Source organism: Macaca nemestrina, chromosome 1 (assembly GCF_043159975.1).
Source record: "Macaca nemestrina isolate mMacNem1 chromosome 1, mMacNem.hap1, whole genome shotgun sequence".
In the NCBI taxonomy this organism is placed as follows: domain Eukaryota; kingdom Metazoa; phylum Chordata; class Mammalia; order Primates; family Cercopithecidae; genus Macaca; species Macaca nemestrina.
In genome coordinates this window covers 200,160,687-200,174,008 of record NC_092125.1, presented here as the reverse complement: position 1 = coordinate 200,174,008, position 13,322 = coordinate 200,160,687, and the positions used below count along the sequence as shown (strand labels likewise).

Here is a 13,322-nt window from a genome sequence, read left to right as displayed (position 1 = left end):
GGCAGATGGAAGTCCCTCACTTTGTTGAAATGCAAGTGTGACCTGGCTATATGCTGCAAAGGCATGGGGCCAGTTCGTTCCCTCTGGCTTCCTCCATGGAAGCCAGCATCCCTGAGATTCAAGCTGTGTCCCGTTACTCTCCAATGTCCAGACACACTTGCGTGATGGAAGTGCCTGGGGATGTCATCCTGCTCTAAACCAGAATTGTCTAGAAGAAGAAATGCCATGTCGTCTCCCCAGAGTACCTGCTTAGCTTTCATCCATAAGCCTCAGGCCCCTCATCCTTGTTTTAAACCACAGGGAGCACTGACACGTACTTGTCGAGACAGCCCTATCCTCTTTCCTTCTCAGCTGTTTGCAAGCAGTGCCCAGCTCACTGGAGGCTGCCAGCCCTGCTTGTGAACACCAAGGGCCTGCTGGGCAGCACTTCAAGGTCTTCTGCCCTTGGTAAAGGTTTTACAAGGATGTTCTAAACCTGCTCCTAAGAGCCAAAGAGCCAAGTAAACTCTTGGAGGGGTCAAGCAACAGTTCCTCAGCTGGCATTCTGCTACCTGCCTCTTTCAGCTTGAGGGACAGTGAACCTTATCCTGGTCCTAAGAGGCTGGCTGGTTTTGCTTCCCATGTCAATCCTCCCAGCTCTTTGTCGCAGAAGCTAGATCCTCCTCCATTTCTCCCTGCCTTGTTTTATCTAGATGGATTGAAGAGATTAAGCCCCCATGGCACCTGGGGCTCCCACTGTGTGTACCTTTATCTTCTCAGGCCCTGCCTCTACAGAGCCCTGCCCCGTGCACCCGTCCCTGGGCTTGGTCTCTGCAATGGACAGAGCCTTTGTGTTTGCCTGCCCTGAGCTGCTCCCTGCTCCTCCAGGTCCTTGTGGCTCCCAGCATGCTACGCGGCTAATGCTGTTGGGCTCTATATTCTAACCACAGTGGGGAGCAGAGATGGGCAGATATCATTCAATTTTTTTTTTTCAATAAGGGTGATTTGTTCAATGTGTATTTAAGGGTGATTTGATCTTTAAACCTCTCAAGACTTTTTACATAAATAAACTCAAAAGTCATCAAAATGCTTTGTCAGACAAAGTGATTTTTGTTTCATTTAGAAAGTATAATCACCATGGTACATCCCAACTCATCAACTCATACACCAAACTCTCAGTCATCACAGAGACCCTGACAGTCTCCCAGGCTATTCCTCTCCCAGCCCCGAGGGATAACCGATCTCTAGTGTGCAGAACTCAAGACCCCAAGTAACACACTGAGCCGGGGGAAGGATCTGAGGATCAGGATGCCTGTCTTTCCCTGAGAGAAGCACATGGAAAGAGATGGAGAAGGTGGAGTGACAAGGGATGGGAGAAGACGTGACAGCCCAGAGAAGCTGGAAATTTTGATTTCCCAACAGAGACCATGCCTGGGCCTCCCTTGGCTATACACAGCCCCTCATCCTTGCCAATCCCGCTGCGACTGAAAATTTAAGATGTCATTTGTGCTGCAAAGTATGGTCAGGTCATCCAAGAGGAAGGAAGAAGGGCTTCTTTGTTATCTCTACAGAACAGACAACTCAACACCAACCCCTTCCCCAAAAGATCAACAGTCCAAAGATAGCTTGATCTCTTATCCCTCCCTAAATCCAATATGAGATGAAGCAATTTTAGGAAACTGTTTATATCCTGGCAAGGCCAGTTTCCCACAGCACTGAAGGTTGGTGGTGTCTACAGTCTTACAAACTTGCCAGTCCCTTCCACCTTGCTTGATTAGATGGTGCCAGTGGTGGCAATGAGGGTGAGTAGGAAATGTCTGGGTCTGAGCCTGGTGGGCTAAGCCCCAGTGGTATCTCCTTGCTCTTAAGGATCACCAAGAAGGGTAAGATGGCATTGAAGAACATCACCAAACGTCAAGAGCACTTGTTCTCAGTGCTATAGTCGACTTTGCCTGCCAGAAATGAGGACCCCACCAGCAACGTTCCGAGGAGTAGAATAAACCAACCAGAGTGCAGCTTTTGTTACAACCTGCAAGGTTCCCAGGGACGGGGCCCCTGGAGTAGCTAGGAAATGGGCCCCTGCCTCTCGGTGAAGACCCTGGCGTGGCCTCCTCCCTGCTCACTTACACACGCAGCCTGGCTTCTTAGCCGACCATTGGTTATTCTTTTGGCATGTGATTGCCTTCTGTCCCACCAGCTCGAAGGCGGGCTGGCACTCAAACTTGAGTGTGTCACCGTGGCGAAACCGGGAGCCTTCCCTCCGGCCATACGCAGGTATGCCAGGGTCACCGCAACTGCCCTGCTCGATCTCTGAAAGACAGGAAGATGAGAAAACAGAGACAAAAGGTGACTTTATACCTCTCTTGGAGCTGAAGGTCCACATGACATGCTCTGCTGCTCTTCTGCCATAAGTCAGTGTTCAGAGTGACACAGGTAGGATTCAATGTTCTTATAAGGAATGAGGTTTGTGAGAAATCCTGCAATGTCCTGTTTCATTGCAGCATCCTAGGATGAATGGGCTTCCAGCTATCAAGTGCCTGAGACTCTGTGTCCACATAAAGTGTTCTAGATGCTTGGATGTTTTGACCCCTTACCTCTCCCTAAATCCAATATGAGATGAAGCAATTTTAGGGAGAAGGTGGGTCTACATTCTTCACAGGTTACCTGTCCCAGGAGCAACAAGTTCCACAGCATTAGAAGTCTTTGGAGACTTCCTCACTGAACCTGATCTTGCATCTGAACTGCTAATGTCACATGACAGATCTCAAGTACAGTCCATTTCTGAGCAGCAAAGGCAAGTGCAAGACGACACAGCAGTTGAGGCTTTGCTCCCCGTCTTTTTCTCAAACCAGAGATTAATTGAGAATAAATGTTCACTGCCTGCTGACGTGGAAGCACCTTCATGGAGATGTTTCCTTAATTCAATTTGAGATGGTAGCAGGTAAAATGAAGCAAATGACTCACTGAGTATGCTTTGAAAGTTCACTTGAGTTAACAGTGGTGAGTCAGACATGGAGTGGGTTCTCTGAGACAGCTCTGGGGGTCCTGAACCCAGTGGGCATGATGGGCTAGCTACCTCACTGGAGAGGCAGTCAGGACTCAGACGCTTCTGGAAAGGAGTATGTCCCGGCCAAGCCTCTGGAGCTTCCTCTGGAGTCACCCCCACTTCCACTCATGCTGTGCTTAATGCTGTGAGAGATGGACAAGGAGGGGGTGGTGGAAGGGAGGAGGAAGAAGAGGGAAGGAGAGAAGCTCTGTTTCTGAGGGAGGAGCTCTGTTTCCGGGGAGAAGGGCGTCCTGCAGGACAGACAGGAAGTCATGAAGCCAGTGCTAGACAGTGAGGTGAGGACTGTATGAGTCCTGCGATTTGGGAGAGAGGGGCCCAGAGTCATCAGGGGAGTTTTTTGGACACCTACCCAGGATTCTCAGGACAAAGGGACCCTGCCTGTTCTGTAGACACCATCATGGGATGTCAGGCACCGCAGTCCCTGAAGTTGGTGTGTGTGATCCTGACAGGGATGATTCTGCAAAGGCTTTCCTACCACACTGTGGGGCTTCTGTGGGCTGGTCAGAGTTGCCATCAGCTCCAGGCACTGCCTTTTATGGACGGGCTCTTGACTGTTGCATTCATGTTACTGCAAAATGAAGGCTGCCAGCTTTGTGCTGAGAGCAGGCAGGACAAGGTATTCTATGGCTGGGGTTGTGTGTGTGTTAGTGTGCGTGTGTGTGTGTGTGTGTGTGTGATCATCTAAGTCGAGCAACAAGGGTCCCCTCCTTTGTGCAGGGGAGTCTGTGTGACCATGTGCCAGGTGTGAGGCATCTCAAATGTAAGTCAGCCTACTTGCCTCTCACCTCACATGTGCCCCAGCCTCACCCTCTACAAGTACGCCTGCTGAAAACATAGCTGAACCCCCTCTGAAGCTGGCTTTGCTCAGGCTCAGGGATGGGGGAGGGGATACACTGAGGCATTCCAGGAACATGGTCCCTTTGCTCCAGGTCCCAGAGCTCCAGGGCATCTGAAGGAAAGAATAAGGGGCCCCTGTGATAAGTCAATGTGGAGAAGCAATCAGCAGAACCCACCTGCCTCCAGATGTCCCCAGATATGCTTTCTGGGATATAGCCTGGGGTGGGAGGGCTGTCACTGCAGGCATTTTGAGACCTGGTGAAAGTTACACAGCATTTGAAGCCAGAGCTGGATCCTTCCTGCTGCCAGGGGCAGAACCCAGATATAAGGTTTCCTAGCGAGGCCCTACCATTGCTGTAGGAGATATGCATGTGGGGTACGTGTGCCTGTGTTCCTGCCCACAGCAGCTAGTCTGTGATTGGCTTAAGAGAAAGGGAATACTAAGGGGGATGAAGGAATCTGCCCAGCCTTCCCATTGTGCAGGCACAGCCCTGCGCACATGCCCACATCCACCCACCCATCACTTTCTCCTACCATCATTCAATCACGGGCACCCACTTAAGCACAATGCAATGAGCACCTATTGTGTGCCAGTTGCTTTGCTAGATCCTTGACATCTGGACATGGTCTCTGCCCTCAAGAAATGAACAGACAAAGAAACAGGTATTTATGATACAGGGGATTTGTGCTGTGGATGCACATAGGAGAAGCACCTAACTCAAACCTGGAGGATCAGTCTGGAAATAGGGTGTGGAGAGTGGAAGTACTAACCTCATCTCCAAAATTTCGAGGGGCACCAAAATCTCAGTTATCATGACAAATAATATCTTAGTGCAATATTTTTTTTTAGAAAATCACAATTAATGCCATAAATCCAGTTCACAATGAAGAAAAATACCAACATTTAAAATAAAGCCTGGATCCAACCCTATGCTCAGATGACTCACCTCACTGGTCTCACCATAGTCCCAGCACTGTCAGAGACTGTCTTTGATTCAAATGTAGATGTGTTTTAACATGGACATTTCACATTAATATTATTTTTTAAAACAATTTGCATTAAGTGTTATATATCTTAATTGTTGCGTTTTTTCCCCCCATCACTTAAATTTCGTGCCCATGAGTGCCCTGCTCACCTGACCCTAGTCTCAGTCCTGGGTCAGGAAAGGCTTCTTGCAGGATGTGGTGTCCAAGCTGAGGCCCTAAGGCTGTGGTGGAACCAGGAAGGTGAAAAGGAACAGCAGGAGAGAAGGAAGGGCCTTAGATGGAGGGAAGAACCCTTGCCCAGTTCCAGAGGTAAGACTGTTTGTAGGACTGTGATATAGGAGTGACAGTAATTACCCAATAGTTATTGTCACAGCTAACGTTTAGTTATATAACTAAGTGCCTGGTCTTGGCACTTGGGTGTACCCTCACTGAGACAAGAATGCAAGAAGAGGTATAGATAGGTCTGAATGGAATCGTCAGTAGGAGATGCTGAGTTTTAAGGTACTAGTGGGACCTCCAAGTAGAAATATCTAGTAGGAAGTAGCTACATGGGTCTTAAGTTCAAGAGAGAAGTCTGATCTAGAAATTCAGCTCGTAGATTGTAAAAGAAGCCATGAGAAGGATGAAACGACCCAAGGAGAGTGAGAAGGGATGTTGGTCCAGGACAGGACAGTTAGGGACAATGTAGGGACCAGCAGAATGCTAGACTGGGAGAGTGGGGTCACAGGAGCTTAGAGAAGAATGAGTTTCAAGAAGATCAAAAGCCTTGAATTCTGCAGGCAAGTTTATATAGGATTGTAAAACAGGTTAGCAAAAAGAGGTCACATTGATACTGTCAGGATTGTGTGTACTGATGAGGCCAACACCCAACAGGAGAAGAGAAGGTGATACCACTCTATCCATAGAAATTAGGTAGCAGCTCATGAGGCATATGGCCTGGGTGGGAGTGGTTAAAGTAGTTTAGTACAGGGGAAACTTGACCATATTGAAATGCTAGAGAAGAATAAAGGGGTGGGAGGAAAGATGTATTGAATGGTTAGTTGACGATTTGGAGGAGAAGGGGGTCCCTACAGGGGCTCCAGAGGAGAGAGGCATGGGACTGAGAGCACACATTAGAGACCACAAGGGATGCTCCTTCCCTCAAGACCGCAGTCAAGAGGGAAGAAGTGGTGGCAGTGAGTTTTCAGGTAGGATGGCAGGAGACCAAGGGAGATCCTGTGATGACACAGGCTCTATTTTCTAAGTGGAGGAGGTCACAGTCTTTGCTGAAGGTGAGGGACAAGTCATGGGAAAACAACTTGAGGAGAATGTCTGAAGCTGTCAGAGGAAGAGGAAATCATGCCTAGATGGATTAAAATGCACCTCTGGGGCCCACTGAGGGTGCAGATGACTCATTTATAGGGATACCATCAAGCGGGGCTATATGACTTGTCCCAACAGCCTTTGACCACTCGATTCCTGTAGAAGTAGAGGAAGGGGTAGGAGGATTGACTGAGTGAGGGGGGATTGGGCTTAGAGAAATGGAAGACAGTGGGGCAAAGGAGCTGAAGACGTTGTTCAAAAGAATGGCCAAAGTGTTATCCAAGGGGCTTAGGATGAAGAAGGAAAGAGGTGAAGGGACCAGGGGGCGATAGGGGAAATAGGGGTTGGGAAGGGATGATGGGCAGGAGTAGAGGGAGTGTCATGTGAAAAAGCTGAAGTATGTGGAGTTGAGATTTCAGAGGTGCTTGATGATGAGGTCCAGCTGCAGCCAGGGTGAAGTACACTGAAAGAAAGTGAGAAGGTCAAGGCCTGAGAGGCAAGGTGATGGCAAATAGGGAGGAGGAGACCAGTGACAGTGATGAGGAGGGGTAGAAAGTGTCAGAGCTGGAGACAGCATAAGGTCAAAGGGGAAGGGGTTTACACGTGGGTGGAACAGCATTGGCGAGCGAGCATACGAGCCCCTCTCAAGGTGAAGTTCATTCAGCGTGGGGAAGTGAGCTTCTAGCACTGCAGAGGGCTACAGGGTCATGGTGACGTCATGGGAACTCAGGTTAAAGGGAGCATTTGGCAAAGAGTTCCAAGGCATAGGGGGATGTGTTGCCCAGAGAACCAAGATTGGGTAGAAGGAAGAGGAAGAACAGAGCAGGGTGGGGTGAGAGTTTGGGAGCTCCTTCCAGGAAGGCAGACGGGGCTGCTGGCTGGCTTCTGTCCCTTTGACGCCTCCTGTCCTGGCCTAAGCCTTCTCTCCAAGCTCAGAGTCAACTCCTGCTGGAAACACAGGGACCAAGGTCCCTGTCTTTCTGTAAAGGGCTCCCTGTGCTCTACTGGCCTGCCTGAAAGGTGTTTGATCTGACACTTCTGGTCAGGTGCTGACCAAGTCTGACGTCAGGACCCAGAATTGCAAATAGGTAAATGGATTTTGACTTCAGAAAAATCACACATGCAATTTCCTGTTATCTGGTTTAATATAATTCCGTTTTATGAACGTTGCTCCTGTCTCTCCCCTTTTGCCTACCAAAAGCAAACTGGAAAACATGAGATGATTGCTTCTAAGATGCCTCAGAAGGCCATCATGACTGAGCTCTGCCACTCAGCATATTTGCTTTCCCCTTTCTCGGCTGTTTTATCCCCATCATCTGTGATCAACCTCACTCTTCTCCCCAGGTTTTTCCATTTCTAATACCAAATTGGAATCATCTTTTATGAAAATGTCTGTACAGAATGGACTGTATCATGTGGTTCTATAAATTCACTATTTGATGTGCTCCAAGAGGGGAGGCACTGCTTGGAGGAAGATGAGGATTTGCTGCCTTTCACATGAGGCTGGGAGGCTTCACTGGCTCCTTCACTAACTCATTGTTCCCCTAGCCTGAGCTTCCTCTCCTCTTCCGTTGGCATGACTAACGCCTTGCATTAACAGACTTTGGTTTAAAATGTTACCTCCTCCGAGACATTTTCCTTGACCATACATCTTCGATCTTAGACGTTTCCCTTTTACTTTTCTTTCTTTGCACCCCATTCTTTTTATTTTTTCTTTTGAGACAGGGTCTTGCTCCGTTGCCCAGACTGGAGTGCAGTGGTGCTATCACAGCTTACCGCAGCCTCAAACTCCTGGGCTCAAGCAACCCTCCCATTTTTGGCACCCTATTTTTTCCCTTTATAGCAATGATGCCCCTTGTAACTACCCATCTGTTCATTCAACAAGTATTTTATTGGTTACTGTTCTAGACATTGGGGGTATAACAGTGAATAAAAGGATGAAAATTTGTTCTTCTGGAGCTCTGGCTGGGCATTGGGCACAAGATGATTCACCACCCAGCCTCCCTCACTCCCACCCCATAGAATGTAAGCCCCATGAAGGTAGGCATCCATTATGTATCTTTGATCACGGTGTACCTAGCACTTAGCACAGTCCCTGGAACACACAGAATACTCTGTTTAACGTATGAGCTCAGCTAACATTTTGCATGGAAACTTTGCCAAATGCCACACTAAGCACTAAAGGTACAGCATTGCCTGCCCCACAGCCCCTGCCCCTGGAGAACTCATAGTCAGGTGGGTAATTCCAATACAAATGACAAGGACAATGGAGAGGATGTAGACCTGACCACATGACTTGGGTGACAGCAGAAGGGGTAGCTCAGGCCTCTGGCTGAGAGCACTGGACAGGTTTCTTAGAGGTTGTTCAAATCTGGGAGTCAGCCTGGATTCTGCCTTGTCCTTCTCCCTCAGCTCTCCTTAGTCTCCTCCTGTTGACTCCTCCTCCCACATACCCAGAACCCTCTGCTCTCCACCCCGTCTCTCCCTGCCTGAGTTCAGCCCTTGCAGCTCCTCATCTGGGTGCCAGTAGCAGCCTATGGTTCCCCTGGCTCTTCCTTCTATTTCATACTCTACAAAGCAGCACAAGAAAGAAAAATCTGATGATTACTATCCCCTGCTCATTGATCCTTTCACAGCTTCCCCAAGTCCACAGACTAAAACCCTAACTCCTCAGCATGGCAGGGCCCTGGCCTACCCCTCCCACCCAGCCTGCTCTTTGGCCATTGGCGACCTTGAGATGCACACGGCACGGTACTGGGTGATCTGTAGGGAGGTGGAATAGTGCAGTGGCGAGAGCTCTGGCATCACAAAGCCTAGGATCTAAATCCTGGCTCCGATACTAAGGAACAGACCTTGGGCATGTGACTTATTTTCTCTGAGCCTTAGTTTTGTCATCCGTAAAATGGAAAGGGTAATAATAACAAGGTTGTTGTGAGGATTAAATGAGCTTCTGTACACAAGATAATTGTCAAAATGTCCAGCATGCAGTGTGTAACCAGTGACTAGCCGTATTTCCTCAGTGTTATTGTCGCTGATGTTTGCAGAGCCCAACTGCCCTTCACACGGCTCTAACGTGGCACCTGCCATCCTCTCTTCCTGAAGTGAACACCCTTTGCTTGTCTACCAGACAAAGAATTGTCTTTCAGCGTTGGTGCAAGTGTGTTCCCATCTGGGACCTTCTTTCGAATCGCCCAGGCAGCCTTAGGAGCTCTTTCTCTCTCGCTCCCAGCCCCCTTGGACATTTTTGTTGTTATAGCAACGGGTGCTGCAGTTTTGGGTGTGTGTTTCCCACTGTTAATTGGTAAGTTTCTTGAAGACTGAGCCAATGTTTTTTGAAATGTCTATATCCCAGCTTTTCTAGTGAAGTGCAGGGCACAGAGAGGGGATTCAATAAACTTTTGAGGAATGATGAGGGGAGGATGGAGGAGAGGATAGAAGGAAAACAGGAGGAAAGGAGAAATGGAGGACAAGACTGTAGAGTTTACAGAAGAGCTAGAAGCTCAGTGTGGTGGGAAGCTCAAGTGATGGAGAGAAGAGGCCAGAGAAATGGTTGGAGGGAGACCCTGAAGGACCTGGTTTGATGAACAATAAGTCATTTAAGCTCCATCCTGTGGGTTGTCAGCTCCTCAGAGCCAGGGTCACATCCCCTCCACTCTTTGTATCTCCAGAACCAAGCCCAGTGTCTTATGCCTACTAAGTGCTCAGACCCATTGTTGAATCAGCACAAACCCCTAGTGAGTGACCAGGACATCTTCGGTGCGTTAGGATCACCCTGTGGGCATGCCCAGATCGCCTGGATTGCCTCATAACCACACTCCACTCTGCTTTTCTACTTCTGATGATGCGAAGGGCACCAGGAGGTGAGAGACCCCACATCTATACGTGTACCTATGGGGACTGATGTGTTCTTCCGCACACGATTTCCACAAGTGGAATGGAGGTATGGCTGGATGAAGTGGGTGACATTCTTCCCTCCCCATCTCCTTCCTCCATAACACTGTCATAGGTCTGTCACCAGCCAAAGGAGGCTGGAAACAATGGACATGGAGGTAGCCTCCAAGCTGTCTGCGTTGGCCCCAAACTGAAGCTTACCATTTGCAAAAGCTATGTATTTAGAGAGTACATCTCATTGACAAATTACTTCCTGCCAAATTTTAATGTGGTAACATCCTCTGCTGTTTGCCAGCCCAGTCTCCAGGGGCTAGAACAGGCTGGATCCCACTGGGACTTTTTGAGAAGAGGCAGCTGCTGCTTGTATCCAGCTCAACTTTGGCTCCCGGTGCCTGAAAAACTTTTAGAGGTATCATGGAAACTCAGCGAGCGTCTTAGGAACATGTTAGTGATATTTTTGGCCAAAGTTGGAATGTTTGGGCCTTCCAGTTTATGTGGAAAAGACAAGAAGTAGAGGTGTACCGAAAATAACAGACGAGAGGCTGAAAATAGCCATGTGCTTGGCATCTGACAAGAGGAAGGGCGGTATCCTAGAGGGAGTGGTCAGTGATGCTGGTCAGCTGCCCTTGGCCTCCTTTGAAGTCTGCCTCCAACACCACCTCTTCCAGGGGCTCAGCAGTGCCCACCACTGGAGTGAAGTTCTGAAGAAGGGGATTTGGCACTGCCTGCAGAGAGCAAGTCCTGGCCCTCTTCTCCCCAACTTGCTCTCAGACTTTATTTTTACTGAGGTTTTAGCTTCAATCTTATCTGCATGTCACCTTTCTAAGCCTACCTATTCCCTCTCTCAAGGATGTCTGACAAACTCCTTTTCATCCTTCAAGCAAGTCTCAGTTTCAAACATCACTTCCTCCAGGGAGACTCCCCTGATGCCCTTGAGCAAGATTCGCTGCCCCTCCTTTGTATTTCCTTGTCTTCTAACACTTGTTCTATGCTACTGAAAATGGACTATGAATTAGGTGAAGGCAGAGATTGTCTTGCTGTCCTTGTAGCCTCAGTGTTCTAAACATTGTCTGCAACACATCATAGGGCCTTAGAAAATGTTGAACAAACAGATGAGCTCATTTCTAACATAAGTGCCCTGGACTGTTGGGCACCCCCTCTGCATAATCTCTACTGCCCTGCTCCTTCATGTCTGCAGGGTCCAGGTCCCAGCTTCTTCCTCCCCTGGGCCAGCCTCCCAGATTCAGCATTAAGCTGCCAGATTCCAGACTCCAGCAAGGAAGCAAGGAGACTTCCAGATTGATGCTAAAACTTGTTAGCAAGTTGTATGTAATTTTATAATGTTTCTGGTAAGTGCTAATTGCCTGTTCCTTAAATATTTCTTGTTCTACTGGGAAGCAAAGAAATTGCAACTATGAATGCATTTCCCACAGCTGGTCGCCCCCATGGAGGGAGACTGGCTCAGAGTGCTCAGATATTGACAGATCAGGAGTCCTCTCCCCCACCCCAAGACCTGGGATTGTGACAAGCAGAACTGGAGAAATTTCTGGGAAGCAAATGCCCCAAATTTCCCACCAGGCTAATACTTTCAACAAGGAAGAAAGGATGATACTGGAGTGCCACCTGCCTGCCCCTAAGGTTGTATCTCTCTGCTCAAATTGGGACAGAGTGGGTATTGATGATGATGATGCAGCCAGGTGTGCCTAAGGAATGGGTGGAAATGATGGATATGGGAGGCCTCTGCCCTTGGATGCCTTATGCCATCCTATGGGAAACCTGCATCCCAGCTACACGCCCCCCACCCCCGCCCATTCCTGAGTCGAGATGTCTATCCTGTGTGGAACTCCCCAGGAGTTGGAATAACGGGGGGCTAAAAAGGAGGAAGAGGTAATTCTGAAGCTTCAGGCAATGACGTAGGTTGGAAGAAGAGCTGCAGGCCTTGGAAAGCAGAGAAGGGAGTAAGCTTCCAACTGAGCATTTACTAAATGCCAGGCCCTATGCTGGGTGCTTCACTATACTGAGTCCTCATGAGACCCTGGAGAGATAACCATTCATGAGCCCCTCTTCACAGATTAGGAAATTCAGGCTCATTGATGAGGAGAGACTGGCACACAGGGAGTCAAAGGAAGATCCTGATTATAAGTTGGGTTTGCCCAACCACAAATCCTACAGGACAATAGAGAATGCATGGGCTCTTGGCATCTGTGCACTAGGTCGGTGGTAAAGTGGACCAAAAGGGAATCGAGAGGGTGCTGGGGAGGGTACCTGATTGTGACTGAGTAGATCCTCATTGCAATTTAATTCTACAAGCTTTTCTGAGCATGTGTTCTGTGCCAGGCACTGAATTAGGCCCTATACGACTGGAGAGATTTTTATCTTGAATGGATTCATAGAAACCAGAACTTGGTGGAATTATTATTATGGAGAACTTTGGATGTCATGTAGAAAATGTTATACTTTATCCTAAAATCAATGAGAACTTGTCATATTTTTTTAACTAGGAGAGAATTGTGCCAGATTTGGATTCTGGGAAGATCACTGCTCCATGTGGCAGATGGGAGCGAGAGGACTAGAGCCAGAGATGCTGGTTAGGAAGACTCTGCTGTTATTCAAGTGAGAGGGGATGAGGGAGGGACTCAACTCAGCAGTGAAAGAGAAGTGGGACGTGGAAAACTGACAGAATCTGGGAATGGAGTCAGAGGTGGGAAGAGGGAAAAGGAGGAGGCAGAGATGAGGCCTAGGGATGGGATGGATGGTGGTGCTGTTCGTGAAGATGGGGTACACAGGTGTAGGTCATGAGCATGGGGGCAGAGATGGTGAGCTTGGTTTTGGATGGTGTTACAGACTGAACTTGTGTGTTCCCCCAACTCTCCCAAATTCCTGTATTGAGGCTCTTAACCCCTAGTATGACTGTATTTGAAGATGGGGCCTCTAAGGAAGTAATTAAGGTTAAAGAGATCATAAGGACAGGGCCCCGATCTGAGAGGATAGATGTCTTTCTAAGAAGAAACACCACAAGGCTCATGCGCTCTCTCGCTCTCTCTCTCTCTCTCTCTCTCTCTCTCTCTCTCTCTCTCCTGTGTATGCATGCACCCAGGAAAGCCCATGCAAGGCCATGGTGAGAAGGTGGCTGTCTGCAAGCCAGGAAGAAAGCCCTCATCAAAAACCAAATTGGCCAAATCCTTAACCTTGGACTTCTAGCCCCTAGAACTGGGAGGAAACTGGGTGCTGTTCTGCCTTCTCTAGACACATGACCTCC

At 48.6% G+C, this 13,322-nt stretch overlaps 1 protein-coding gene across 11 annotated transcripts in view; it reads right to left on the bottom strand.

The window, feature by feature from the left end:
* The window catches only part of LOC105495216 (CUB and Sushi multiple domains 2), a 656,530-nt gene that overhangs the window by 251,959 nt on the left and 391,249 nt on the right, over window positions 1-13,322 (bottom strand). For 10 of the 11 annotated variants that reach the window (XM_071096465.1, XM_071096467.1, XM_071096468.1 and 7 more), the window contains exon 13: window positions 2,107-2,289. The exons of the other annotated variant lie outside the window; for it this stretch is intronic. In XM_071096465.1, coding sequence (XP_070952566.1) covers window positions 2,107-2,289 — 183 coding nt within the window. The remainder of the gene's footprint in view (window positions 1-2,106; window positions 2,290-13,322) is intronic. 11 annotated transcript variants of the gene reach the window in all.